The 26,991-nt window shown below is 34.3% G+C and overlaps 4 protein-coding genes and 1 pseudogene across 5 annotated transcripts; 2 read left to right on the top strand and 3 right to left on the bottom strand.

Annotated features, from left to right (window-relative positions):
* Positions 1-345: 345 nt before the first annotated feature.
* On the bottom strand, positions 346-5,121 carry LOC123884393 (mitochondrial-processing peptidase subunit alpha-like). Its single transcript, XM_045933478.1, has 13 exons — positions 4,943-5,121; positions 4,073-4,312; positions 3,663-3,959; positions 2,638-2,805; positions 2,333-2,500; positions 2,137-2,217; positions 1,953-2,019; positions 1,744-1,841; positions 1,580-1,652; positions 1,424-1,494; positions 1,028-1,077; positions 795-907; positions 346-711 (listed from the first exon to the last, which is right to left on the bottom strand). The coding sequence occupies exons 1-13, from the start codon at positions 4,982-4,984 to the stop codon at positions 659-661; spliced, it is 1,521 nt and encodes a 506-aa protein (XP_045789434.1). The 5' UTR covers positions 4,985-5,121; the 3' UTR covers positions 346-658.
* Positions 5,122-5,784: 663 nt separating this feature from the next.
* On the bottom strand, positions 5,785-13,474 carry LOC123885768 (DNA repair protein RadA-like). Its single transcript, XM_045935087.1, has 15 exons — positions 12,758-13,474; positions 11,452-11,507; positions 11,107-11,165; positions 10,915-10,986; positions 10,723-10,803; positions 10,469-10,576; positions 10,107-10,169; positions 9,600-9,680; positions 9,424-9,489; positions 9,178-9,333; positions 9,004-9,081; positions 8,727-8,765; positions 8,451-8,533; positions 7,083-7,155; positions 5,785-6,160 (listed from the first exon to the last, which is right to left on the bottom strand). The coding sequence occupies exons 1-15, from the start codon at positions 13,249-13,251 to the stop codon at positions 5,966-5,968; spliced, it is 1,704 nt and encodes a 567-aa protein (XP_045791043.1). The 5' UTR covers positions 13,252-13,474; the 3' UTR covers positions 5,785-5,965.
* A 2,724-nt stretch (positions 13,475-16,198) lies between these two features.
* LOC123886802 lies at positions 16,199-17,321 on the top strand (annotated as a pseudogene).
* A 2,228-nt stretch (positions 17,322-19,549) lies between these two features.
* Positions 19,550-23,555, top strand: LOC123883499 (protein CHUP1, chloroplastic). 2 transcript variants are annotated; one of them, XM_045932319.1, is made up of 5 exons: positions 19,550-19,898; positions 20,373-20,634; positions 20,978-21,063; positions 21,551-22,234; positions 22,580-23,555. In XM_045932319.1, exons 2-5 carry the CDS (start codon positions 20,466-20,468, stop codon positions 23,411-23,413), a joined length of 1,773 nt encoding a protein of 590 aa, XP_045788275.1. In that variant the 5' UTR covers positions 19,550-19,898; positions 20,373-20,465; the 3' UTR covers positions 23,414-23,555. The 2 variants fall into 2 exon arrangements, with proteins under 2 accessions (XP_045788275.1, XP_045788274.1); XM_045932318.1 differs by having other exon boundaries at positions 19,888-20,047.
* A 125-nt stretch (positions 23,556-23,680) lies between these two features.
* On the bottom strand, positions 23,681-26,606 carry LOC123883500 (GDSL esterase/lipase APG-like). Its single transcript, XM_045932321.1, has 5 exons — positions 26,076-26,606; positions 25,438-25,568; positions 25,002-25,235; positions 24,511-24,766; positions 23,681-24,249 (listed from the first exon to the last, which is right to left on the bottom strand). Exons 1-5 carry the CDS (start codon positions 26,431-26,433, stop codon positions 24,053-24,055), a joined length of 1,176 nt encoding a protein of 391 aa, XP_045788277.1. The 5' UTR covers positions 26,434-26,606; the 3' UTR covers positions 23,681-24,052.
* Between the last annotated feature and the right edge of the window lie 385 nt (positions 26,607-26,991).

The following is a 26,991-nucleotide window of genomic DNA, read 5'->3' as shown; positions in this document are numbered from 1 at the left end:
GCATTATTTTTGCTTAAGGTTATTTATGTCATTTACTAAATAGTTACATCATTCTTTTCTTTCACTTTCCTTCCACTATCATTTAAACCAAACTACTTCAAAATCATCTTACTTTCTACTCACTTTCTTTCCTTCTATTTTCTTTCCTTACACTTTCTTTCGTCATCCAAACAAAGCAGTGATAGCTTCGAAATGATATACTCGCAACAAATAACAGTGCTCTTTGATTGATTCAAGCATTGAGATAAACAGAACACAATACTTTAACCAAATGTAATGGTTTAATTTTAGTGTAATTATTTTTACACACGCATAGTTAAATAATCATTCGAAAGCATTAACAAATTTCAAAAATTAAATCCCGAGCAATATACGGGATACTGATTAGTAAAAGAGATTGTCGAAAACAGATTCGTAAAAATAATAGTTAACTGCTTTTGTGCTCTCTTAAGCAACAAAATGAGAGAAAATTCACTCATAAACAACCAAAAAATTGGCATAACGCAAAATGCGATGAGACCATTCACCTAAGACAATCACAGAACCCTAACAATGGGTCTTCTTATCCGTACAAAAATTTATCTGGATTTATTTTCAGCATTTCTCTTGAAAATTTGAAGTATGCATATATGTGATCCAGAAAACAGTGTCATAATGTTCATTTCGCATGGAACATGCGGCTCACAGTTTCATAACTCGGCACATTAATAACTGCAAAAAAAAGATGATGTCACGTTAATCAACGATCAAGATTAAGCAATATTATTAGTATAACACTTATGAAAATTAATTACCATCTCCATATGATGCCATAGTCAAAGGTGAGGAAATAATCCTTTCAGAAATTTTAGTGATATCATTTATAGTGATTTCATCTACAGCCTTCAAGAACTGCTCCAAAGGTTTCCTGAAAACGGGTCACAAACTCATACATTAACAAAGGCTTATACTCGATCAAGACTACAAACAAAGTAATAAGCTTTGAAACAATTAATCACTTTTGAGCTGTGAATATATTTAGTTTTACCTTTCTCCATAAGTCAAAATCTGCCTTCCTATGTCTTCTGAGGCGATCATCTGAAAAGAATGAATATTGTTAGTTGTGTACAAGAAGTAAAGATGAAATGAGTTTTAAAATGATATACACAAATATTTTAAACAAAGTTTTACATAAACGCTTAACCATATTTTACCATGTGTCCGCATCATTATATTATATTAGGTTCAAAAAACTTGTTTATACTGTGTCAAGGTGGTAAAATACAATTGATCATAACAATAAAACCTATTTAATTTTACGGTGTCAAGACGGAAAACTTGTATGCAAGACTAATATTAAGATGAGTAAAGAAGTGAGCTTAAATGAAATAAAACTTCCGCAGTATTTCACAGTTTATATGTCATAAAGAAGGCGAGAGCTTACTCTAGATTCCAGATTCATGAGAACTGCAGTTTTTGTAGATTGCTTGGCACGTTCAAGCTGTGACTGTGAAACTGTCATTGAAAGAACTGTTAGTTTAACCTGGTGGAAATCAAAATTAATATACTACGGAAACAATATAGGGACACAAAATAAAACCTTGTCCTGGTGTTGCAAGTGATGTTAGTTCTCTGACAGCTAACTCTACAGCTTTTGGTACAAAATCAGGGCTCTACATCCACAGATTAGAAAATGTGTCAACCATATTATCCATGTAATTAAGAAAGCACATTAAATGCAAAACTGCAAAAAGGTTTACTTACAGTGCTCGCATAAATGCCAAATAGTCCTGTATTGTTGAAGATACTGTTGAATGCAGAAAAAGATTGAATCTGCTGATATTCATTCAACACGCGAAGAACTGGATTCAACGGTTCATGCAAAACAAGTCAAAATATTAGAGAAGATATATGAAAGATTTTTTACAAGAGCAGAAAAAGCATCGCAATAGAGGAAGTCGGGAAAAACTTACATAGCCTTGAGTGCATCCCTTTACCGGGGCCCCCAGCTGAGAATGAACCACCTCCTCCCATAAGCATCTACATGACTCAAAATTATTACTTCCATTCAATCATTCCTTTCTTCCTTAAGAAAGGATGCAAAAACCAAGGGCAAAGTATTACTTGAAATCAGAAAATCAGACAAACGATGAATACCTGTAGAACAGTCAAAACTATAGCATCTCTCTCCTTTTGCCAGCCACCGGGAACTTCAAAAGCAATAGCAACATGTGTAGCCTGTCTTGCAATATATGTTATCAGGTAAACAACAGCATTTTTTTGTAACGGAATAAATTAAAAGAATCAGATATAAAAAAAATATAAATGGCATTATGTAAAAATTGATACACACCCCTGCTTCACCGTGACGACGGAAATCACCTCCAACATAGGTAGATTTTGGTTCTTCGGGACGAGGAACACTTGGCAGGTCAGCGAGAAGTGGCTCGGCAACAGCTAGAAGCTCTTCATGCTCTACTCCAGATGCAGCAAGTACCATTCTAGGAGCTGTGTAATTTTCCTGATTTTTTCACACCTAGAAAATTAGATTCTCAAATAGATTGGAAGCAAACAAAAGCGCAAATAAGAAAGTGTAAGTTTGGCATAAAATGATACCAGTAGTATTCATGCAGTATCAGAAAGGATAACAGATCTTACAGCAACAAATTCCTCTAAACTGGGGCCATCCAATCTGTTCAGTGCTTCTTCAGGAGCCAAAAGAGGATATGCCAATGCACCAGAATAACCAGCAGAGTGAATTGCTTCCAATAGCATGCCCTGGGGATTGTTTGAGAGTTCTCCAAGCTCTGCTTTCACTCTTCGTAGCTGTAACAATAGATGGTTCAGCAGGTTCAGAAGGATTACATGACAGCTATCCACAAAGAGTACTATTACTGTACTGTAACTTGGGATGCTATAAGCGTATTACAAGCCTAACAGCAACATACAGGACTTGAATCTCACGCTGGAAAATATAGGATGCTTTCACGGGGTTACACTTTACATGAACATGGGCTATACCAGTACCACCACAACGGATAGCTTTCACAGTGTAGTTAAACGTTCACCATATCAATTGTTATCAACACTTTCCAACCCTGAGTGAGCTAGGTGGTATGTTACAATTCAATTACAAGTATGGGATTTGATGTGCAATTTGTATGCCCATGAGCTCTCGCAGAAGAATGGCTAGATTTTCTGTTAATTTGGTCCTTATGTATTATGTTTGTAATGGCTTCTCAATACACATATGGGAAATTTTAAATACACATAAGATTGTAAGTGTTGTCAATCATGAATTACATAAATTAGCGGTTAGTTTGCTACGCTACATACAGTAGCGCCGCTATAGCTGCTATAGCCGCTATTTGATAAACACTGTTAAAGCTTAAAGTCAGCGATGAGAAATATCTAATCTTGCACTGAGCATGAGCTGGTATGGCTGGAACATAGGTCACAATATTTAACTAAAGAAAAATAAGGAATAGCTTTGGTGTTTAATTTCCCATAAGTTTTCATAGCAAGAAAGCATTATCCAAGTAGATGTAGCCAACATTTTTTTTCTAGAAAAAAAAAAGCATAGAAAAGAAATGATCATTTTATGCAGAAAATTATGCATGAGCTTTAGAACCTAAGATTAAAGGTCCCGACCATGAAAAAAGAGAATAATAAAATATAAATACCTCTTCATTGACCTCCCATTCCAAGAAGGCTGGGTTCCTTACACAGTCAACAAGTAATTCAACCATTTGTGGAACATAGGTCTTCAAGGCATCAAAAGTGTAACCCATTTGTTCCCGAGAGGCCGAGGCTCCTATATTACCACCAATTGCTTCTGTTTCCCTTACAATACGAAAGTGACTACGGTTAATCGTGCTCTTGAAAGCCATTCTCTCTAGCAAATGCGAAGCCCCACTTAACAATGGTGTCTCATAGATTGAACCACAATCAACATATAACCCAATTGAGGCTGTAGGGTTCTAATAAATAATCAGAACGAAAGAAAAATCAATAATATGCTAACCAAGCAAGTCAAAAACAACATTAATCTTAATAGTAGTATTGTCACATAATACTATAAATATGCACATACCGGCGAGTTCTCTGAAGCAATTTTAAGTCCATTGGAAAGAGTTGTAATCTTAGTCTTGCTTGGTTCAACATAATCTGGTAGCGGATCAGGAAGAACAACAGAACTAAGTGGTGTATCAAGAGGTGGAAGTGAACTAGAAACCTCCCCGGTAAGCCAGCTAAACAAACCACCAGAAGCAACCTTTGCAGCTACAGCACTTGAAGTAGCAAACCTAGTTGCTCCCAAGTAGCCACCACGGCCCTAAATAACACACAATCGTTCATTCATTACACAACATCATACAAACAACACTAACACATACACAGACACAACACAAACACATCGACACTAATAATAATTTACTAAAGTGAAATATTTGAATGTAAACCGAGTGATTGAGCTCAAATGGTTAATGAGCCAGCCATAGGACAAATCGTTTAGGAGAACCCGAGTTCAATCTTTGGAGAAACAATCTTTGGCCAGACTTAGTTACCTCGCGGGGCCCAACTCAGGATTATCAAGGCCACATTATCATGGGAACCGGAGGGTTAACACACAAAAAAATAATATAATAAATAAAACAACATTCACATTCACCACAACATGAATAAAACAATAAAACAAGCCAATAGGAAAAATAAATAAAAAACAATATATCAGAATTAATAATAAATTGATGCAGAAATAACATGTCCAACATTCTAAGTCCTAACCAACCCACCAAACTGAATCTCTATAAAACCAATAAAGAAACAATTTTTCCATAAAAAAATTGAATTTTGTTATCTGGGTAGGTTCCAAAAAAATAAAACAACAATATTTACTGGTCCTAAACATGAATAAAGGTAACGAGAAGGAGAAGAATAATAGGGCATGGATGAAAAAAGGGACCTTGAGATGCCTTTTGAGTGATGAAGCTGTAGCTCTATACATGACGAGTGAGGAAGAAAATGAAACCCTAAATCAAAATGAAGAAGATGAATTTTTGTGTCTGCCGAGAAGGCTATGATTCTACGAAGCAGGGTAACACAACGGAGAGAGAAGCAACTTTTCTTTGGAAATGGTCAATTATATTTTACTTTTTATTTTAATAAAAAAAAATTAGAAACTTGGGCTGGGTGAATCCGAAGAGTGTATTTAAGTTGGGCCGAACACGGCCCATATTTTGAACAGAAAACATTCAGAATTGTTCTCTTTCCACCCCTCATGTTTCTTCCAAGCCCCTTGAAATTCCAATTTTGCCATCAGCAATAGTTTTCATGTTTTTCAAAATTCATATTTTTTTGGAATCTATTTTCTGAAATAGAGTTAAAGGTAGTTTTCATATTTATTTTTTTATTCGCATTCCAGTGTTTTAGATTCTATTTTCCAAAAATATAACTACTTCGAAAAACGTTTTCCGAAAATTCAAATATTCTGGAATGCAAAATCCAAAATTTCTTTGGAAAACATTTTTCAAAGTGATTTTGGAAAACGTTTTCCAAAATCCTGTGATCAAAACCAGAAATTTGCTGATCTAACATGATTTTTCATCAGTATTTTGTAATCAAACTCAAGTATTTATTTTTTCTTAAGAACCCAATTTTCCAAGACCATGTTGGTTTCATCATTTCAAAATTTTATAAATGAAAAGATTTGTTTGTTTCTCATGATTCTTCCATGCAGTTGTATCCTCTAATGCATCATAGAGAGAATATGCAGACAGGACAGAGAGATTAAGAAATATAGAGAAATTGGATAATACATCAATTTTAATGGTTCAAAGGGGGTGAAAAAATAGTTACATAATTTTTTTTTACAACATAGCCACATAAGAAAACCTTACTAGTATGCATCTTATACTAATCAAAGTGAATCACATTTTACATCACATTCAAAATTTTATACAGGGATCTGCACAGCAGAAACACAATGTTACAATTCTGACTTGCTTCTTTTCATGACATCGGGAAATATAGTGTTGATAACATCTTTCAGATTCCTGCAACCAACAACTTTGATATTTTCTAAGCCTTCAGTTCCCAAAACTTTTTCAGCTGCCTTTGGTACTACACACATTCTGTAACCCAATTTCGCCACCGTGTTTACCCTTTTTTCCATTCTAGTAACCTAAATAATAATTCAACATTAATAAGGAACAAAACAACAGTAAGTTAAATTATGACTTATGCAATGTGCAATTTTTGAGAAAAAACACAATAAAGATAAAGCAACCAAAATCTTGGCTAGTTTTTTCATTTTTTAGAACTATGACTAAATTAAATTTTAGGTTTAACTACACATTTGGTCTCTTACGTTTATTTTAGGTTTCAATTTGGTCCCTTACGTTTTAAAAGTATCAATTTGGTCCCTTACGTTTATTTTAAGTTTCAAGTTAGTCCTTTCCGTTAGTTTTGTCACTAACACCGTTTGAATAGTACACGTGTCAGCGTGTCCAAGTGCCACGTGTCAGTCCACGTATGCAAATTGACTGCCACATGTGACAAAATTGACGGAAAGGACCAACTTGAAACCTAAAATAAACGTAAGGGACCAAATTGATACTTTTTAAACGTAAGGGACCAAATTGAAACCTAAAATAAACGTAAGGGACCAAATGTATAGTTAAGCCTAAATTTTACAATAACATTATAGCAAGTAATTAGGAATATGAACATGACATGAAAGACATCAGGCATGAAATCTTTTTTTTGGTTGATAGACGAAATGGCAAAGCCATTGAAAACTCACACACACAAAGTGGAGTGACCGGGGTTCGAACCCTGGTCATGACGTCCTACACTAACAATTTCGACATTTCTGCCAATTGAGGTAGGATTTGTGGACCATTAGGCATGAAATCTAACAGGAAAATAAGTTATCTTAGTAGAAAGCTTTCATATCTAGCTACATCATCAAAACTTTTAACAATTAAGCCCTTCAATAATGTATTTTGAACTTGGTATACAGTTATGCTACTGGATACTCTAAATTGGCCTTCAAATAATAAATAGCATAGTAGCAATATTTACATTATAAATGACATGCTTACCATGCGAAGCTCGCCACCGAGACCAATTTCACCAATGAATGCAATGTCATTTGGAATAGGAAGCTCCAAGCAACTGGAAAAAAGGGAAAAGACAACAGGGTGATAAATAAATGTAACAAAGATTAAAATCTAGAATATTTTATTTGGAACATATAATAAAGATTAAAAGGCTAGTGCAATACTCATGGTTTACTTAGAATAGAGTGACTGTAAAATTTCTCTTTCCAAAAGTGGTGCACAAAATAATCAAAACAATACCCTCCCTACGGATGAAAATAGGTCATGCTGCTCAACAGGGGCCTATGGCCTATTGTACATGAAGCTCAAGTCATACTAGACTTTTATTTTAAGGAAAATGCTAGCGTCCTGGGGCACTAGTTAAGGAGCCTAATGTAGTAAATTGGTCTTGGAAATTGTGTAATTCATGTATTCAAAATATAGAAAATGTTTTTTTCAATACATAATTTTTTTATTATTATTATTATTTTTTTTGAAAACTTGGTATCCGGCCTTAGGACCGACTAATTTAAGGGGACCAATCCCACCGCCCACTTGTGGGGGCCCCATTTAAAGGCAAAGTTTTTTTTTTCTCTGTATGGACTTAGCCCACCGAAATTGGCACCAGTGGGAATCGAACCTGAGACCTTGAGAGGAGCATACTCCAAGGGCCCAAGCCAACACCACTCGACCAACCCCAAGTGGGTTTTTTCAATACATAATTGACCTCTTTTGGTTTCCTTAACTAGTGTCTCGGGGGCACTGGGACACTAGTTAGCACGACCCTTATTTTAAACAATTATGGTCTACAACTACAAGACTTTTCGAAAAACCTATTTAGCTAAAAAGGTCAGCCATAGGCCACATCTAAAAAGTTTCTTAGGCCTAATAGGCCGGCTTATTTAAATAAATATGAAATATGAATCATATAATAATATTGTTGTTAATATTACTGTAATAAGATTTTTGTGTTGTAATTATATACCAATTTACCTTTCTAAAGATTTGAGCATATTCACCAATCAAAAAAACTTGAGTCTATAAATTTGTGTAATGACAAACTTTCAAGATCTTAACATTGTCCTCTTTGAATCCTTTTAGTCCTTTAGCTTACTTTGATATAGGTCAAATGACGGGCCTTTAAACAGGGTAACAGACCATATCAGACTTTCAAAAAGCGTAGGTCAGGCCTAAAAAGAGTCTTTGACAAGTAACAAGATAAACTTAGGTCATAAGGATTTAGAACATGCTAGACCTATTTAACGAAAGCCTTATGAGGCCCATCCTACTTCCACCCCCTTCCCAATCCTCACAAGACATTAAAGTATTAAACAAGGTCAGCAATATTTGAAAAACATTTTTGTCACAAACCTGCTGCAAATTGCAGCTGCTATTGCAAGATCTCCAGCAGTCTCAGTCAGTGTCAATCCACTAACAACATTTAAAAACACCGCCTGTTGCATAAAGGCACAAGAAAGTAGAATATAATCAGTACAAATAACTATCAACAGGAAAAAAGTATCCGCTGGTTAAATTATAAGCACCAAACTGGCGATGGACTTTATGGCAAATTAAACAATAAAATGATGTGATAGAAAAGTGTTTCAAAATAACAAGTTAATTTAATCAATTTATAAAACGGCGTACATGTTCTTGGAGACGAAGTCCTGCTTGCTTGATAAGAACCTAAAGTTCAAGGGACAGAAAGACAATCAAGGAACAACTTCACACTTTTCATTTCAATGCGGTTAAGTATATTTTTAATAAAGTTTTACACCCTCTGAAGATCCTTTTTCATATCACCATTAAGAAAAAAGACTATTTTTTTTTTTTATATGAAGGGTCGGCTTGGCGAGCCAACACTATATGGTATGAAAGCAGGGACATGATAGACATGTTATTGAAATTTTTGACAATAACTCACAGATATGATCATATCAGCTCTATTTGCATGGATACCGTTAAACTGCCTTGATCCTGTCGAACTAGAAAGACAAAGTGCCTACAACATACAAGACTGTCAATATAGTAGGAATCCCATACTAGGCCTGACACTTTAAATTATTCATATACAATAGAAATACAAAAGAAGAATAACCTGAATTTCAATAAGAAATGTTCGAGACCCGTCCATTATTACAGCTACAGCTAGTCCAGCTAAAATATCTGAATCTACATCTTGCTCGCTAAGAAACATTTCACTGGCATTTGAAACAGCCTCAAGTCCTGAATGCAACATCTCAAAAACTCCAAGCTGACCACATAAATCAAAGATAACACAAATCAAACATCAAATTTCCCTAGATAACAACTGTAGTTCCATGGTATAACTATGGTGGCATACCTCATCAGTGGATCCAAATCGGTTTTTCACAGCTCGAAGCATACGATAGGAAGTGTACTTCTCACCCTGAGCATTAATGTGAACAATCAGCACAGTGAAAATGCGGTGATTTTCAAAAGGCAACTATAAGTGAACAATAAATGCAAGGTGTTAGAAAGAAGTAAGAAGGTACGAACTTCCATATACAACACAACATCAACGATATGCTCCAAGACACGAGGTCCTGCTATGTCTCCAGATTTTGTCACATGTCCAATCTGAATTAAAGAAAAAACAAATTATGGTCAAGAATGTGAAGGTCATTTTAACATAAATACACATAGATAATACATAAATTAAATGCATACAAATAACTCCAATCGTTTATTAAATAATACATACGAGCTTTGCCGTATTAAGCTCATATAGAGAGAGAATAGAAAAGTGTATCACCAACACTTACAATAACAGTAAATGTAAATAAGTGTATATTGTTTAGGAAGACTATCTCCAACCATGAGAAGGGAAAATGGAGATAGTTGCAGGGTTGTCTTCCTTAAAAATAGTACATACCATGAAAAATATGACATTACATATTCTGGAAGAAAAAATTCACCGCTCAAGTATAATTCATTAAATCTTATCGGAAAAAAAAGAAGGTATATTCACAAAATTACAGATGTTAGATATAGGTGTATGCTCACCAATAAAACCGGGATGTTTGTTGTCTTTGCAAATCGCAGTAAAGCTGAAGTACATTCCTTCACCTGTTTCACACCTATTCCATGTCATAAACCACAGAACCAACATTTTTTTTCACCATAAAAAATGTATCTTATGCATTTTTGACAGATTTGGAAATGGAAACAACAAAACCTGTCTTATTCATGATTCCAAATATGAACAATAAGTTGTCACATACGATAGTAGACTAAATTAACAAATTATATAATATAAAGCAACAGAAGAGTACTAGACTGAAGACTTCATATCGCTATGATCATTACTAGGATGATGTCATGATTCAAGTCAATATGGAAATTGAGGGTGATGGATTCCATCTCACCTGTATAATCCCTCCAGGACTCCCCGTTATTCCTTTCAAATAAACCGTTTGTACAGAATCAACAACTAGAGCCCGAGGGGAGAGATGCTGAACTTTCCTCAATATGTCCTGACACCATAAAAAAAATATCGGTAAGATTTTCTACTCGAACCAATCAAGAATTTAAGTTAAACAAGCTTCTTGATAGTAATAACATGGGTATAAATCAACAAAATTCATCTAAAAGAAGTAATAATGTAGGAAAATGCAAGAACCTCAATATCAGTACTTGAATATAAATAAATATCCGATCCAATTGTTAGCCGGTCTGCTCTGTTACCAATTTGCTCCACACTCTATCACATGAAAGAGATAAAAAAATTGACATAAATGTAAGTAAGCTACATCAAAGTATATCAAATAAATTGCATATATTAAAACAATTAGATGACTCAATAAAAGCAAACCTCTTCACCAGAGACATACACAACTGGAGATGCTTCACCATCTTTGTCCCCTTCGGCAATTAGTGCAGCCATCTTCCAATTCATATGTTTACAATTAAAGCAGGTATTATCAGGGGTTGACCAAGTCCACAAGAGAAAGTTAACCACCATCTAACTTTTAGGTCGAGTTTTACAATCCAAAATAATTCATACCTGCAACAAAAGAGTACTCTTCCCAACACCAGGATCCCCGCCAACTAAAGTCAACGAGCCTTCAAACCCAAAATTATAAAAGAAGTTGCCATTAGCATACTCAATACACATTTAGGAAGTCATTTACAGTTACCACAAAGTATCAAGCATTTGTTACAAGGCTACTATGTAACTCAAATCAAGAGACTATGTTGTTAGACTTAGATACCCACAGTGCATCATGCATTCGATAATTTTGAGTTGCAAAGTCAATCATACACAGAAACATAAAGCAAAACACAACCTCAATGTAAATGTAAATGGTTTCTGGCATATTAATATAGATAAGAAGAAACTGGATTAAACCTGGTACAAGACCACCACCAAGCACTCTGGAAACTTCATTTCCAAAAGGACCGGACCTAAAACAAAGCAAAGTACACAACATAAAAAGAAAGAACCATATTTACCTTCTGACTAGAAATTTGGAAGATGCTCTTACACACCAATGCATAGAATATGTCCTTTAGATCTTAATCCAGATGGTAATATTCTATTTCATGTGCTATTAGAAGGCACGTTTTCATTGAAACGGTCTAATTTTTATGAATTTGTATGTAGGCTCAGCATGAAAAAACTATCACATTTACAACACAGATGAAGGAAAAATTCATTAAAAAAAGGGATGAACCCAAAAGAAGGGAACATTAGAATGACTAAGAGAAGTTCTGAAATAGATAAATGGAGATAGATATCCATGTCACAGATGTAATCAAGGTTGTGAAACTCGAGAGCCTGCATAGACTAATGGAATCTCAATAGACCCAACTTGTAAAGTTGTAAGAGTTTACTTAATACAAAAACCATGTTTAAAACATCTACCATAATATCTAACCCAACCCACAATTTAATGTTACCTACCTGCATAGTAATAGTAAGTATTCAACATTCTAATTTAGTACTAAAGCAAATCCCTGTAACAAAATTGCATGGACATCAAATCCGACTCTAAAAAAATAAACGATAAACACACACAAAAATACAACAATTGATCACAAAGTTCGACAAATTGTGCTTACATCTCTTGCAGGAGAATGGCTGTTGTAGTTTTCTATTATAGAATACTTACATAGTACCAAACTACGATTAAATACTTCGGTCCATATTACAAATTTACAAAATCCTAAATCATACTGCAGGAGCTTCACCCTCGCACTCCGCACCCTAAATCCTTTTTTATAAGACTTAGCATATGATCCAATGACCGACTAATCCGAAGGAACCGATCCCACTGTCCACTAGCAGGGGGGCCAGTTGAATTCAGAGTATGGACTGGCCCAACACAGGAAGTGGCAGCCGAGGGATTTGAACCTGAGACCTTGAACCCTAAATCCTCTTTGCCACAGGACTCTTAATCTAACAAATGAATGAGCCAAGGTCAAAGGCCAAACCACCCTCGAGCAACCGTCCACTTATCAAATATAAGTCATACCCAACAAAAAATTCAATATTCTGTAAGCAATCATTCTGTAGCCAAATGGCTAGAACTTCACGCTTAAGGTGTATAAGTAAAGTGTCCGGGATTCTAACCCCGGCTCATGCATATAAAATGTGATGTACCTACCAACTGAGCAACGGGATATAAACAAATACTATAAGAAAGAAAACTTACAAAGGAATTCTCCAATGCAGATGATCAACACCCCTATTAACCTCAGACAATCTAATAGGATGCAACTCACCACTCTTCTCAGGAAGCCAAGACCTCAAACCATCCTCCATAACAGAAAAGCCACTAACTTTACCAAAACTCTCACTACCTTTGACTTCATGAAACTCTTTCATAGTACCAGAAACATTACATGATCTACACACACCCCACCATTGTCCAGCAGTATACCCACAATTGCTACAAACCCAGGAAACTTTTTCCTTACCCATTTTCTTCTTTCTTCCAAATAGAACCCCATCATTAACAGCGTCAACTGGGTTCACTCTATTACTAGCGTTTTCTCTGAGAAAGTCTTCAGCTTTGTTGTTGTCGCTAGAAGAAGAAGCGGTTTGTTGGAAATTGAACTTGTGAGGCTTGTTGGGGTTAATGGGAAAAGTTGCGTTTGTTAGTAATGATTGTGTTGAAGGGAAACGAGAAACCGTATAAGAAAGCATTTGAGGTTATGTTATGGTTAGTGTTTTGTGGGAATTTAGAGGTTTTACTGTTTTAGTCACAGGAACGATGGAACTAAAGGCGCATGTTTCAAAAATGTTTTTGTGGGGAATAAGTTTTTTTCTTTCTTTTCAAAGAATTTTAAGGTTATGTTTAGATTGATGGAATGAAATGAGAAGTGATGAAATAGATTAATGTTCCATCATTTTGATTACAAAAGTAATAGAGTAATAGGATGGAGTGAATTCCATCTTATATATACGAGGTAAATGATGAAATGTAATTTTTTTGCCGCTTCATCATAAATTATTCAAACAATGGAATAGATTCCCCAGAGATATAAAATCCCAATGAGAATAGAAGTGATTTGCTTCCGTTGTAGTTGTCATAGTCTTTTAGCGGCCTTCCTACACGGACGCGCCCGCCAGAATGCCTCCATGGTTTTGGACGAAGCCATAATATTTATTTCATTCCGCTTCATTCCATTTCATTCCGCTCCATTCCATTCCACTTCATTCTACTTCGCTCCACTACATTCCATTATATCTCGCCAATCCAAACAAAGTATAGGGATCACGATGCACTGCAGTTGGTAAATCATAAAGTTACACACAGTTTTAGATCCCAGACGTCCATTTCAAATCAATCTTAATAAAATTTGTACAAATCAATCTCAACCATTAATATTAGATCGGATGGTCCTTATTAAAAACAGCGTGAAATATTTACTTTTAGAGGAATATGACTTTGGTAATTTAGAGTTTAGCTGAACAATATTTTCTTTTGATTAAATTTATTAATCACTTACATTTAATCATTTGGTTACGAGGAATATGTTGTAAAGTTACTTTAACACCAATGAAATTTGTTAGGTGTGTATTAGAAGATATGTACGTAAATTTGTACTCGTGAGTTTAACTTAGTTGATGAGAACATCACATTATATATATGTAGGAGTTGGTTTCGAATTCCGGAATTCTACTTATTCACCTTAGAAGATATATAAATCTCTATATTTAGCATGTATATTATTATGAATGATTACACTTTTGTTGTATATATTCGAATGAGGAAATCAATAGAAGACACGGCCACTATTTCTATTAGTAAGCTATTGAAACCGATCTTTCTTGTTTCTCTCACATTGACGATGCATCCCTCCCCCTTAACCCTAACCGGGCGCCACGCCTACGCACCAATGAGCCTGCTGAGGTTTTCGCCCTAGAAGTCCTGATTGTCTTTGTAAGTTACCCGTTGCAGGACATGGGCATGGTGGTGTTGTCCATGGCTGCCATGTTCCATTCCATTGTTACTGGTTTGAGTACTGTGGGAAAGTCCATTGCTGATGTTCGAGTACTGTGGCCAATGTTGTTGAATGAGAAAATATGGGTTATAACATGAATGCGGTGTATTTATACGACAATATGATTCAACTTCATCACACCAAATACATTGAGATGAATATACATTTTGTATGAGAGAAGGTTGCTTGCTGACATGTGCGAGTCTTACATTTTCCTTCACTTTATCAAATTGTTGACACCTTCACAAAAGGACTTTGGTTGCAACTCTTATGATTTTAGAAATAGGCTCAACATAAGTCAACCTCTAACTGCGAGGTGTATTAAAAGATATGTAAATCTCTATGTTTAACATGTATATATTATTATGAATTGTTAAATATGTTTTTCATCCCTATAAAATTAACGGTTTTTTATTTTTGTCCCTATAAAAAATCACATGTATTCATCTCCAAATTTATTTATTTTGGAAATTAGGTCAACCTTACTTGATAATTGACAACCCAAAGAATAAGACATATTTCTTTCTTGAACAAATAGGAGCACATGGGAGAAGATAGTTGTCTCATCCTTGCTAGACGCCTCTTGTTCCTATCCAATCGTCAGTCAGCGCTTTCACCATACTTTCACTTTATTACTTTTAAACTAACAATTTTGAGTAGTAATAAAGTGAAGTTGAAAGTAGAAGTATGTGTTAGGTGTAATCTACCCTTCTAAGTAACTAATTTGATATATAGGCATTGTGCGCACCTATGGGCCTAAGATTTGTGCTAGCTGGCTTGCTTGACCCATAAGCTAAGTGTTGTAACTCCTATACAAGGTGTATGTCTCACATTGAATGAATATAATGCACACTTTGTGATTGCGGTCATTGTGGCTGTTGCAACGCGCAATGCGGCGTAGAATTATTTTGAAATTTCACAAATTATATAAAATAACACCACTATGCCACTACACTATTTACCCCAGAATATTAGTTTATTAGTGTGCTTAAAATACAAGGTTGAAATTTTAAACAGATTAGATTTGACGCAAATTAGGATTTGAGGTTTATAACTTTTATTTTTTGGTGGAAAAATTTAAACGAACAAGGCCAACATCGTCTGATGCGGCTTCTGATGCAGCCGTACACGTGAATTAAAATCACACTGCAATTGCACTGCGATGCGGTTGCGAAGGCTACCTCATCAGCAATAATACGGTGTCTGTAGTTGACATATGTTTTCCTGAATCATTTCTGCTGAAGAAATGAGGATGCAGAGCAGAGAGGCAAACTTCCTAGCTACCTACAAGAACATGCACACAACAACCTTAACAAATTCCTATATCTATATCTTTATCTTGTATAGGACGAGAAATGGTATATGAGACAAAGGACATTATTAATTATATACTTACAACCATGCATGTCATGATTTTAATTTAATAAACCAACTAATTAACCAAGCTAAGTCAATCAAATACAATACAATGTGGGAAGGACGTACCAAAGCCGTATATGCTTATATATTAGTGTTCGATTCTCTCTTGTGCCAATTTGGGTGGACTAATTTAGCTTCTTCAAAAAAAAAAAGAAGCTTATATATTAGCAATATCAGCAGCCATATTTTTCATACCGAAGAGTTGCAGCTTCAAACATAAACCCAATATGGCCAATCTTGATACACTTAGACTTGTAGCTAAAGTAGGAGATATAAACCTTCTCTATGATGTACTTCAAGATGTCCTATCTATTTTAGCGGATATAGATTCAGAGGAATTTGTTGAAACTCCTCTGCATATCGCCGCATTTATGGAGCATCTCCCTTTTGCCGTTGAGGTTATGAATTTAAAACCTTCATTTGCTTTGAAGCTAAATAAGCAAGGATACAGCCCTATTCACATTGCTCTAAGTAAGCAATAAGTGTAGAGCAAATGTCGACACTGACAGTATGGTGTTGTGTTTTGTTAACATGAACAAGGACCTTGTCAGAGTTAAAGGGAGGGGAGGCATGACTCCTCTTCATTTGGCAAGTGAATTGGGAGAGGTTGAACTTTTAGCTAAATTTCTCACTGCTTGTCCAGATTCTATTAATGACGTGACAGTGAGGGGCGAGACTGCATTACATATTGCTGTGAAACATAACAATTACGAGGCATTAGACATGGCCATAGAAGCCAATATAGAAAAGAATAGTAGTATATTGTTGAGTGCAGGAGGAATACTTGGCCTACAAGTCATCGATGCTCCCACAATTATGGATAAAGTGATAGTTTATGTATATCGCTTTAGAAGTGATATATTAGATGAGCAACGTAACACTTGGTTGATAATTGCGACTCTTGTTGCAACTGCTACCTATGAATCAGTACTAATTAAGTCCCCCCCCGGTGGATTTTATCAAGCTAATGCTACCGATCATAATGCGAACATCACTTCCTCCTCGAATTCTACCTTAAAAAATGCTGGGAAATCGGTCATGTCAAGAGGTGATTTCCTTGTGTTTTCACATTTGAATGTATTTTCCTTTATCATATCAACTTTGGCAATACTTATCATGACTCCATGGGGGGAAGCAGGCACTCTAGTGTTCAGTCCGACGGTATGGTTTGCCGTTAGTTATCTATATTCTATGTGGGTGATATCCCCTACACCTTTCAATACCAGAATTGATAAGATATTCTTATCTATAATTGGGTTAGGCTTGGTGATTTTGTTCATTATGATAGTGTACTCTATTACTTCAGCGACATCGCAATGCAATGATAAGAAACTGAATATCAAGCATTGATAAGATGATGGTATGAATTATGATCACCAATGAGATTTGTAACTTGAAGCACTGTCTACCGAAGTCACAAAATAACAATATCAATCGATTTTCAACTTTCTTGTCATTGTTTTTGTTCTATCTTAACAAATTTGGGAGTCATTGTATTAAATTTGTTTAATCATATCTTTTGTGTTTTTATTGAATGTATGTCTACTAATTGTTGTTTGGATGGAATTTATTACTCAACATGATGTGTGACGGTCTTTTGCAACTATTTAATTCTAGCTCCAGACCTGTTAATAATATTAGTTGGTGATGCTATCTTGCAAATAAGGGAGGTGTAGGTGAATTTGGTTCTATTGTTTCTAATATTAGAAGTATGATTGTTAGTAATTTTAACTTCTTGTTAAGTTTGTTCGGCGTCAAGTGAAATATGATTGCTCATACTCTTTTTAGGACGGTCATTTCTTATGCTAGTCATCATATACTTTTGATTCAACCAACTTGTAATTGTTCCGGATTGGCTAAAGTCCAATATTAATTTAAAAGGCCCAATATAATAAAGATCCAATACCTCATTTTTACAAATGGCATTAGACGACCACATATGCATGCACGACGACAGATACAAGGTGCATAGCCGGTAGCCACATTACATGTTAGCAAACATAGGCTAATTAAATGACACTCACAAGAGATATTTGTGACTTATTCCTTGCACATGGAGAACCCTACCATACCATTATTCCTCAAATCATGGGTGGAGCCAAGGCAAGCCTGTGCAATTGTCCATTTTTGGTATTTTTAGGGGTTAGTTTAGGACACAACTGAAATTTTTAATAGTGCAAAATCGAGTTTTTTTTTTCAAAACTAAAATTTTGCTCGGTCTCTATAATTTTTCTGACTCATCTACTACCTCAAATCCCACTATATATGCATATGCATGCACTCACTCTCAATGTACACACATTCTACCTCAATTTAACACTTTCTCTCACCTTAAATTAATATTGACTTTAGTGTTAGAGTGTTGACATTGTTGCAGATTCCTTTTCCCCTTTTGGTACTTGAAGATCATATCATATCCATCCAATCACCTATCTGACCATCGATTCGTACTTGAGCAACATTCTCATATGAGGACTCGGTCCAGTATTGAGCATCTTTTAATTAATGAAATGAATTAATTGCTACATATTACAACGTCTAACTTCAATTACTGTACATACTATGTGATATCCCTATCAATTGAACTATTTTCCCGAAAACATGTAAATTCAATTCAATCCGGTGCACATATTATTGTTCAATTTAAATAAGAGTTTCACTCAAAACCAAACCCTCCACTATCCTATATATCTGATCAATGTCTCAACAAAATCAAATGTAAAAATCGTATTAACTAAGATAATAGACATGCATCAATCCTCATCAATCACATCAATAACCTTTGTGTCCACTTCACACTATATTTAGCTTAAACAAGTGGAGCAACGAAAGCTTCATCATCTTTACAAATTACACTAGTAGTAAAGAGGAAAGCTACTTAAATGCTACATTTAATACGTTCATATAATTTAATTCATTGGCATTATATCTGCTATCGTGTCTTTCACATATTCATATATTGACATTAGGCCCGGTGCCCCCGGCCTAACTTAACCTAAGTTGATTATTTTTAATTTTTTTTTTTATGCAAATTAAATTTTAGGGATACCCCCATGCCCCATCTAAGTTGAAATTTAAGTAGAGACGACTTAATTCCCGGCCTAGCTTTTAATTTTAAATGAAATTTATTATTAGATTAATTAGAAACGTTAAATCTGATGAAATTTGACAATTAAAAAAAAAAACGGTGGGAGTAGTTTTTATAGACAGGATATTCCCAAAAAGTATACAATTGATGAATCCAAACAAGAAAAGAATTTAGAAGACACCAAACATAATCAGTCAAAAAAAAAAAAAAGAAGACACATAAACATAATTAGTTATTTACTATATTTGATCTGTTAACACAACTTAGCTCCATAATTTTTTTAAGAGAACAACTTAGTTCCATAATTAAACACCTAACATCAGTCAAACAAATAAAAATTAAACACGTAACATGGATATATAAGAATTTACAGTTTTTATTTTTACCAAAGATAAGAGTTTACAGTTAATACTTAATATACAATTTTACAAATTATTTGGATTACAGTAAAAATTATCTTTTTATTCATTGGTCATTCATTGACTAAACTGGAGCCAGAATCATCTTTCTCGTCACTTCCTCTAACTTACCCTTATAATAGATTTTTTCTTTCTTTTCATAATTAATTTCACATTTGTTATATTTCTCCTTTAACATGATCCATTTTCAATATCCTAATTTTACCATTTATGTAACACAAAATATCATTAGGCGGTGTTAATTTGTTGGTAAACACATATTTATGTTTTTTTTATTCTCATATTAAGGTTGCGTTCATAGTTCATACCATGCATATTGTTCTTTTGTTTTTATGTAAACGACAATCATCCACGTAATTGAAACCGTTACCAAAAGACAATATCATAACACAATGGTACTTTTCAGTCTATTAAATTAAGGTACAAGAAAAATTTGATCATGTCCCTATAAATGTATGGTTTCATATTATTATAATTTTTTCCTATCTTCAACATCATGAAATAGAGAGGTTTCTTAATTTGCTTCAATTTATTTTCTTCCATTTTGTTGGGTTTTAACTTTTGATAAGGTATTTTAGTTATTATATTTTTAATTCATCATAATTTGATATTTTTTTCTTATTTTCATGTTGATTTCATTTGTTTCATCCATAATTTTTCTAGTGATGGATCATGAGTTTTCAATTTGTTTGTTTGTTCTATACTATTTTCCTTATGTGTAGAATAAATCTTCTGTGCAATTACGTGCAGATGATACCTGATTTACACACAAAATAAATACTAATATGTTATGTCTTGTATGATTTGATCCAACATGGTGCATGCATGTAATTTTAATGGTTTTGTTGGAATTTTTCTGATGAATTTGTGGGATTTGTTGTGTTGTGTATATAGGTATGGACCAGAAATTGATTTTGTGTTTTCTTCATGAGAATGAAATAGAAGAAGATGACAAGAATTTGATCTGTGATATATCTCATAATATTAATGGAAAAAATATATAGAAGATTTTTTAATGTGATAGTTAGAGAGGATAAAGGTATGAGGCCTATTGTACTCAAATGTGGTTTGGCTTTGGCCCTAACTTTTGCTGGTTTTCTCTACTCAAACCTTAGAACAAGAAGGATCAAACCTTCCCCTAAAGGGAACCTTCCAGGTTTGTTTCTTTTCTTCATCATATCAAAGATTTAACCTAGTTTTAGTTTTTGGAATTAAGCACTTATAGAATAAGTGCTTATCACATAAGTGTTTATGTATAAGCTATTTTTGTAACAAAAGGTAAACAAAGTGAAACTGGTTTTATATAAGTTTTACGTTGTTTTCATAAGCTATCTTAGAGAGATTATGGAAATAAGCTGAAAACAGCTTATGGACTTGTTATAAGTTGTTTCTATAAGCTCTTTCAAACAGTCTTATAAGTGTTTATGCTAGTAGATAGTTGAACTGATTTTGAATGATAAATCTTGTGTGTTATTTTGTATGTATGATGTCTTTTGCAGGTCATGGGAGTGAAGCTAATTTACGAGGTATTAGAGCATCATCAAGTTCTTCCAACATCCGTTCAGAAGGAAATAATTTTGATACCGTAAGTTACACGAGAGAAAAGTTTTTTTCTGAGTGTTTTTTTAAATGTCTTTTTATTGTTGATAGGTTGAGTGTAATTTTCTGTTCATTTTCCTGTCTAGAATTCTAAATACTAGATACTATTAGTTTCATTATTATCTTGTAGTACCGTTGAGAAAATATAATCATAAGTTTTCCCTTTCGTTAATCATGAGTACAAGATTTCTCCGTTCTTTAGCTGGTTTCCCCTCAAGGCCATGTTTGGATAAACAACTTAATTAAGCGTTTATCATATAAATACTTATGTGTATGTTATTTCTATGACAAATGATAAAATAAAGTTAAACTGTTTTCATAAACTATCCTAAGAGCTACTGGAAATAAGCTGAAAACAGCTTATGTACATGTCATAAGTTGTTTCTGTAAGTTCTTTCAAACAGTCTTTTCATTGATGTTTATGTGCTATATAAAAATCTCAAGCGAACTTTTAATATTTTTTTGTATACCAGGAAGAAACATGCATCAACAAGGTGGTATGTAGAAGTTCTCCAATTGGTGTCTCACCAAGAATTAAACAAAATGAAGAAAAAGACGACGAACTCAATGATCCTCCTGTAGCATATGTAAGTCTTGAGAAAGACGATTATGAGCAAGAGATCAGAAAATTGAGGAACATGGTCATGATGCTTCAAGAGAGGGAAAGAAGTCTCGAAGTTCAACTTCTTGAATACTGTGGTCTAAGAGAGCAAGAAACCGTTGTAATGGAGCTTCAAAACCGGTTAAAGATAAGTAATATGGAGACGAAGATGTTCAATCTAAAAGTTGAGACATTACAGTCTGAGAATAGGAGATTAGAGGCACAAATTTCTGATCACGCGAAAGTGGTTTCTGAACTTGAGTCTTCAAAAACAAAAGTGAAATTTTTGAAGAAGAAAATTAGGTATGAAGCGGAACAGAATAAGGAGCATATCATAATTCTTAAACAGAAAGTTTCCAAGTTGCAGGATCTTGAATCTAAAGCTGTTGCTAATGATCAAGAAATTCAAATGAAGTTGAAAAGGCTAAAGGATCTTGAAGATGAGGTGGAACAGTGGAAGAAATCTAATTTGCGATTGGAGAAGGACAATTCGGAGTTAGCTAGAAGATTGGATTCTACTCAGATCCTTGCAAATTCTGTTCTAGAAGATCCAGAAGTAAGTTTGTGTTTGGTTTTACAGTGACAAAAATTGATTTTGTAAAACTAGTTTTAGTAAAAAAGTGTGCCTTCGTTCACAAGGAACAATAAATTTTAGTGTAAAAATCACGTTTGAAGTCAAAAGCTACAGGTCCTAACTCAAAGTTAGAATCAAATCTAGAGGCAAAGTCAATTATAATCAATAATTTTCAGATATACAAAAATCAACTTTAAGTCTTGAGAATCACTTTTGAGTCTCCCAAAAGTGAATACAAACTTGCAGTAAATAGATTATAATGATCAATCTATTCTCTTAAATCACCATTTGTCAAACTTAATTTCATCGTTTTTGTTTTGGATGCAGGCGGATGCTCTAAGGGAAGAAAGTGACCGTCTCAAGAGAGAGAACGAGAGAATGACGAAAGAAATTGAACAACTACAAGCTGATAAATGCACAGATCTTGAAGAACTAGTGTATTTAAGGTGGATAAATGCTTGTTTGAGACATGAATCAAGAAATTATCAACCTCCGACTGGTAAAACAGTTGCAAGGGACTTGAGTAAAAGTTTAAGTCCAGATTCTGAGAAGAAAGCTAAACAGCTTATACTTGAATATGCAAATAATGAAGGAAGAACTAGTAGCATTTCTGATGTTGATTCTGATCAATGGTCCTCCTCACAAGCTTCTTTTATAGATACTGATGAGTGTTCTCCTCTTGAAAACTCGTCCGATGCACGAGTCAACCACAACAGCGGCACAAACAAGTCGAAGATCTTTGGTAAACTTATGAAGCTGATGAGAGGCAAAGATAATAGTAGTAATCTCAGTAGTAGAGTTACATCTTTAGAAAAATCTAGATCTCGAGAATATAGTACTTACACTTCTCCACATGATACTGGAGCTTATAGGAGTGAGTATGGAACTCCTACCGAAACGTCTCGAAATTCTCTCGATCTCAACCGTTCCATGAAGGAATATAATAGGAGAAATTCAGATGTTGGAATCCCAAAGAATTTCAGTCCAAGCATAAGTGGTGCAGGAGATTTGAAAATTAGTTCTCATTCATTCTCCGAATCCTATAGCTCAGAGAAATCTAATTTGATCAAATATGCTGAAGCTCTAAAAAATTCTAGTTCTAGTGAAGAAACTTCAAAACATGCTATACGTAGAAGATCATCATCATATAGTTCATTTTAACTTAATATAGGTACATAGACATTATACTACTTTTCTCCACTGTGAATATTGCATGTTATGTATGCTATAGCCAATTCTGATATACCATATAGCAGGTTATATAAGCATTCATCAATAATAATTTCAGTTCAATGTTTTGGAATACTCGCTTCTCTACTGTTAGTAGTCTTTTAAGATTAATTATATTGTACGATACTAGTATTGTCAACCGGTGCAATACAAGGGGAGAAATTCGTCGAAAGAATCTATGTTAGTTATGACTTACAATTTGTTGTGTATCAACTCAGAAGTATCTCTTTTATAAAGGTAAACATAACATCGAAACACATTAAAACAAAAAGAAGAACATACACATGGATTTAAATTCTCCATGATTTGATTTCATTTTTGGTAGTTCAAAACAAGCTACCAAAAATACAACAATGAATTTATAAATAACAAGTAGAAACTTATCTATTATAACGTGTTTTACAAACAAGTTTATCTGAAACATCGCACGATATAAAGTACATAGAATAAATATTCTTGTAGCATCATCCTGAAAAATAGGAAACTTTTGAATGACTTCAATAGTAATATTGTGCAGTTGTACTTGTGCACAACAAGATTTAGCAGAGATGAATATTTATGAGTCCTTAATTATGTGATAAGAGCTATGCCTTGTAGAAGTAAAGCATCAGCTATAACTTGATTAGCAGCTTCTGAAGGATGAACACTGTCCCAAAAAACATACTGTGTTGCATTAGAGCAAGTTCCTGGTGATTTTTGATTGCACAACAAGAATGTTGTTTCTACAGTTCCTGTACCACAGCAACCTCTTCCTGCCTCAGCAAAACCTACATAGAACATCATCATAAGACATGTTAGAAAAAAGTTTAAAGAACATCATTATATCGCAAGATATTATCGTGTCTTGATGGATCCAAATTCCTTGCCATGGGAAAAACACGCATTTACATGCTATTTTCGATCTCAGCCGTTCAGATTACACAATAACAAAATCAGTTTATAATGATTTTGGCCGTTAATCTAAGATCGGACAGTTATTTATCAAAATCCTTTGTGTTGAATGTATTTTAGTGAAAAGTGTTGCGTACCGAAATCTGAAGGTTTTTGAACAAGGTCATAGAGAGGCTTGTAAATATCAAAAATAACAATCTTAAGACCAGAAAGTTGCTTTTGAAGATTTGATGCAGCTGAGTTGACCTTCTTGTTAAATCCTTGAATATCAGTGTTGATTCTTGAGACACAACCACTTTCATGGGCACCGAATAAAGTCCTTGCAGCAGGTAGACAACCCAATGGCGGAAGTGAAGTCACTCCAATTTTCCTAGCTCCTAATCCATACAAGTCCTGTGTGCCAACAAAGAACCAATGTTAGAGTATGTTTGGATTGACTTATTTGAACTTATTTAGTGCTATAATTTCATATGAGATTGTTTGAAAGAGTTTATGGAAATTATTTATTACATGTCATAAGCTGTTTTCAACTTATTTCCATAAGTTTTGTTAGAACATCAACCCGGTTTAGATGTAAAATGATTTGAGATAAACAAACAGGAACACGCGATATTTGATAACAGAATACCTTAACAAAGCTATTGAATGATTCTAGTAGGTAAGCTGAATACTGATCAACAGTGACTAATTTGTTGACCCAAGGATTGACATAATAATTTTGTAGAAAGTCACTGCTGCCAGCACTCAATAGATACAAAGAATCCTTGATAATTGATGCAGCTTTTTTACTGCCAGCAACCTGAGCCAACTTGCCTTGATATTCCTTGAAATAACTTAACTGTTGGGGCAATGTAATTGCATGCTGCCAATAGAAAGAAAAGAAAAATAAGTTCAAAACAAATCATCTTCAATATTCCAAACAGAACTAAGTTCAAATATTTCTAAGTAAACATCGACTGTTAGATTACAGAGTTACAAATTTCGGATTTATATGATAGTGCTCGAGCTCGATCATTAACATAATATGACGATAATCAGCTAGTAACATGATCTCACAAACTTACATTCAATGTAGCAGCCTTTTCATCAAAACCAGATGCAGCTGAAGCAAAGTTTGCTCCGATAAGGAGGTTCTTCCCTGATGCCTGTGGACTAAGATATGCCGGTGGAAATGTCGTAAAACCAAGTGTTTCAGCTGCAAAAGAAAACACTCCAACATGAATGAAACTAAAATGCATTATATATATGTGCAACATCTACTCCAACCTAAGGTTGAAGTTGGATCCTGAAATTAGATCCTCTACTTCTGCAATACGGTATTGAAGTATATTAGGGACCGTTAGATTTAGCAAGAAAAAGTTTATCTTTCTAAATCTAGCCATCCTATAGCTGCAACATCATACTGCAGTTGTAAAGGATTGGATCCTTTCCATCCCCTCCAGCCAAATCTCAGTCGTTAGTTTAATCTACAACTAAGAGTATGTTAGCTTAATCCAATCAAATCTAAGGTACATTCCTGCATGATTGGACTCCATCCGTTTCAAATAAATCTCAATCGTCGGTTTAATCTAACAGTCGAGAACATTGATCTATTGACTGTTAGTTTAATCCAACATTGAGATTTCCTCAGAGAGGCGGGACGAACCATAAAGTATACAACTAAACTACCTACACACTTAATCTAAGTTTGATATGCATTTACCTGTAATATCAGTAGCTAATTTGCCATTGCAAAACCTCCCAGTAGGTTGTTTATTAACAAAATCTCTACCATAAGGAGGGTAATTAGCCTTAAAAAGAGTAGGAAGGTAGTCATTATTCCCTACATCTACTGCAGAGTCACCAAATGTTATGATAGCTGGTACAAGTGTATCTTGTGCATAGCTACAAAAGAATAAGAAAGACACTAAAAGTACAACAAGTGTTTCTTTGCTATTCATGTTCATCTTTTCTGCTTTTTGAAGACTTGAGTATTTCTTCAGTGTAGTATGAATATATATATGACAAGAGAAAGTGACACGTATTGAAGGAGGATGGTGGAAGTTACTCAAGTTAGGCATAGCTATTAAATGTGAACGTGTTGAGTGGTTCTATATGATTATAAGTTATAATACTCCATTGATAATTTTGGTAGTTGTCTTTTTTTTTTAAGTGACATTAACGATCATTTTACAACTGTCTCTGAGACTGAGATTTGAACTTTTTCGTTTGAGATTATAATAATACTAGACTTTTGTCACTGAACTAACATCTGATAGACATATGCACCAATATAATCTAACAAGTTGTTCATAATGCAAACTAGAAACTACTTTGGCGGTTTGGCCTTAAACCAATTATGATGAATTGAAATTTGTATTATAATAGTATGTTTTAGTTATGAATCAATAATAATTGTGATAATAACAGTATAGATTATGACTTTTTCTTGCATTAACTATAGTGGAGCTAGGTAGCTGAAATTGTGTGAATGATCTGTTAGCAATTACTAGCTTGCTACTAGTACTATAGATGAGTGATGATGGAGGAACATGTGCATGAGTTATTGCGGTTGTTGTTGCATAAAAAAGTCCTAGTACGTATACTAACTCATGTTGGGGTGTCTTTTTATTTTGGTA

Source organism: Trifolium pratense, linkage group LG5 (assembly GCF_020283565.1).
Source record: "Trifolium pratense cultivar HEN17-A07 linkage group LG5, ARS_RC_1.1, whole genome shotgun sequence".
In the NCBI taxonomy this organism is placed as follows: Eukaryota; Viridiplantae; Streptophyta; class Magnoliopsida; order Fabales; family Fabaceae; genus Trifolium; species Trifolium pratense.
This window is presented reverse-complemented; position numbering and strand designations above follow the sequence as displayed.

Excerpts from the sequence above, each read along its gene's own strand:
- LOC123884393 (XM_045933478.1), bottom strand. The coding sequence starts at position 4,984 with ATGTATAGAGCTACAGCTTCATCACTCAAAAGGCATCTCAAG. Across the intron at positions 1,842-1,952 it reads AGGGATGCACTCAAGGCTAT|TTCTTCGCGTGTTGAATGAA; the intron begins GTAAGTTTTTCC and ends CGTTGAATCCAG. Across the intron at positions 908-1,027 it reads ATTTTGACTTATGGAGAAAG|GAAACCTTTGGAGCAGTTCT; the intron begins GTAAAACTAAAT and ends ACCCGTTTTCAG.
- LOC123885768 (XM_045935087.1), bottom strand. The coding sequence starts at position 13,251 with ATGCTTTCTTATACGGTTTCTCGTTTCCCTTCAACACAATCATTACTA. Across the intron at positions 10,987-11,106 it reads AGAGTACTCTTTTGTTGCAG|ATGGCTGCACTAATTGCCGA; the intron begins GTATGAATTATT and ends ATGAATTGGAAG. Across the intron at positions 9,334-9,423 it reads GATTTGGATCCACTGATGAG|CTTGGAGTTTTTGAGATGTT; the intron begins GTATGCCACCAT and ends TTATGTGGTCAG.
- LOC123883499 (XM_045932319.1), top strand. The coding sequence starts at position 20,466 with ATGGAAAAAATATATAGAAGATTTTTTAATGTGATAGTTAGAGAGGAT. Across the intron at positions 21,064-21,550 it reads AAGGAAATAATTTTGATACC|GAAGAAACATGCATCAACAA; the intron begins GTAAGTTACACG and ends TTTGTATACCAG. Across the intron at positions 22,235-22,579 it reads CTGTTCTAGAAGATCCAGAA|GCGGATGCTCTAAGGGAAGA; the intron begins GTAAGTTTGTGT and ends TTTTGGATGCAG.
- LOC123883500 (XM_045932321.1), bottom strand. The coding sequence starts at position 26,433 with ATGCCTAACTTGAGTAACTTCCACCATCCTCCTTCAATACGTGTCACT. Across the intron at positions 25,569-26,075 it reads ATTAGCTACTGATATTACAG|CTGAAACACTTGGTTTTACG; the intron begins GTAAATGCATAT and ends TTTCTTTTGCAG. Across the intron at positions 24,250-24,510 it reads TCAAAAACCTTCAGATTTCG|GTTTTGCTGAGGCAGGAAGA; the intron begins GTACGCAACACT and ends TGTTCTATGTAG.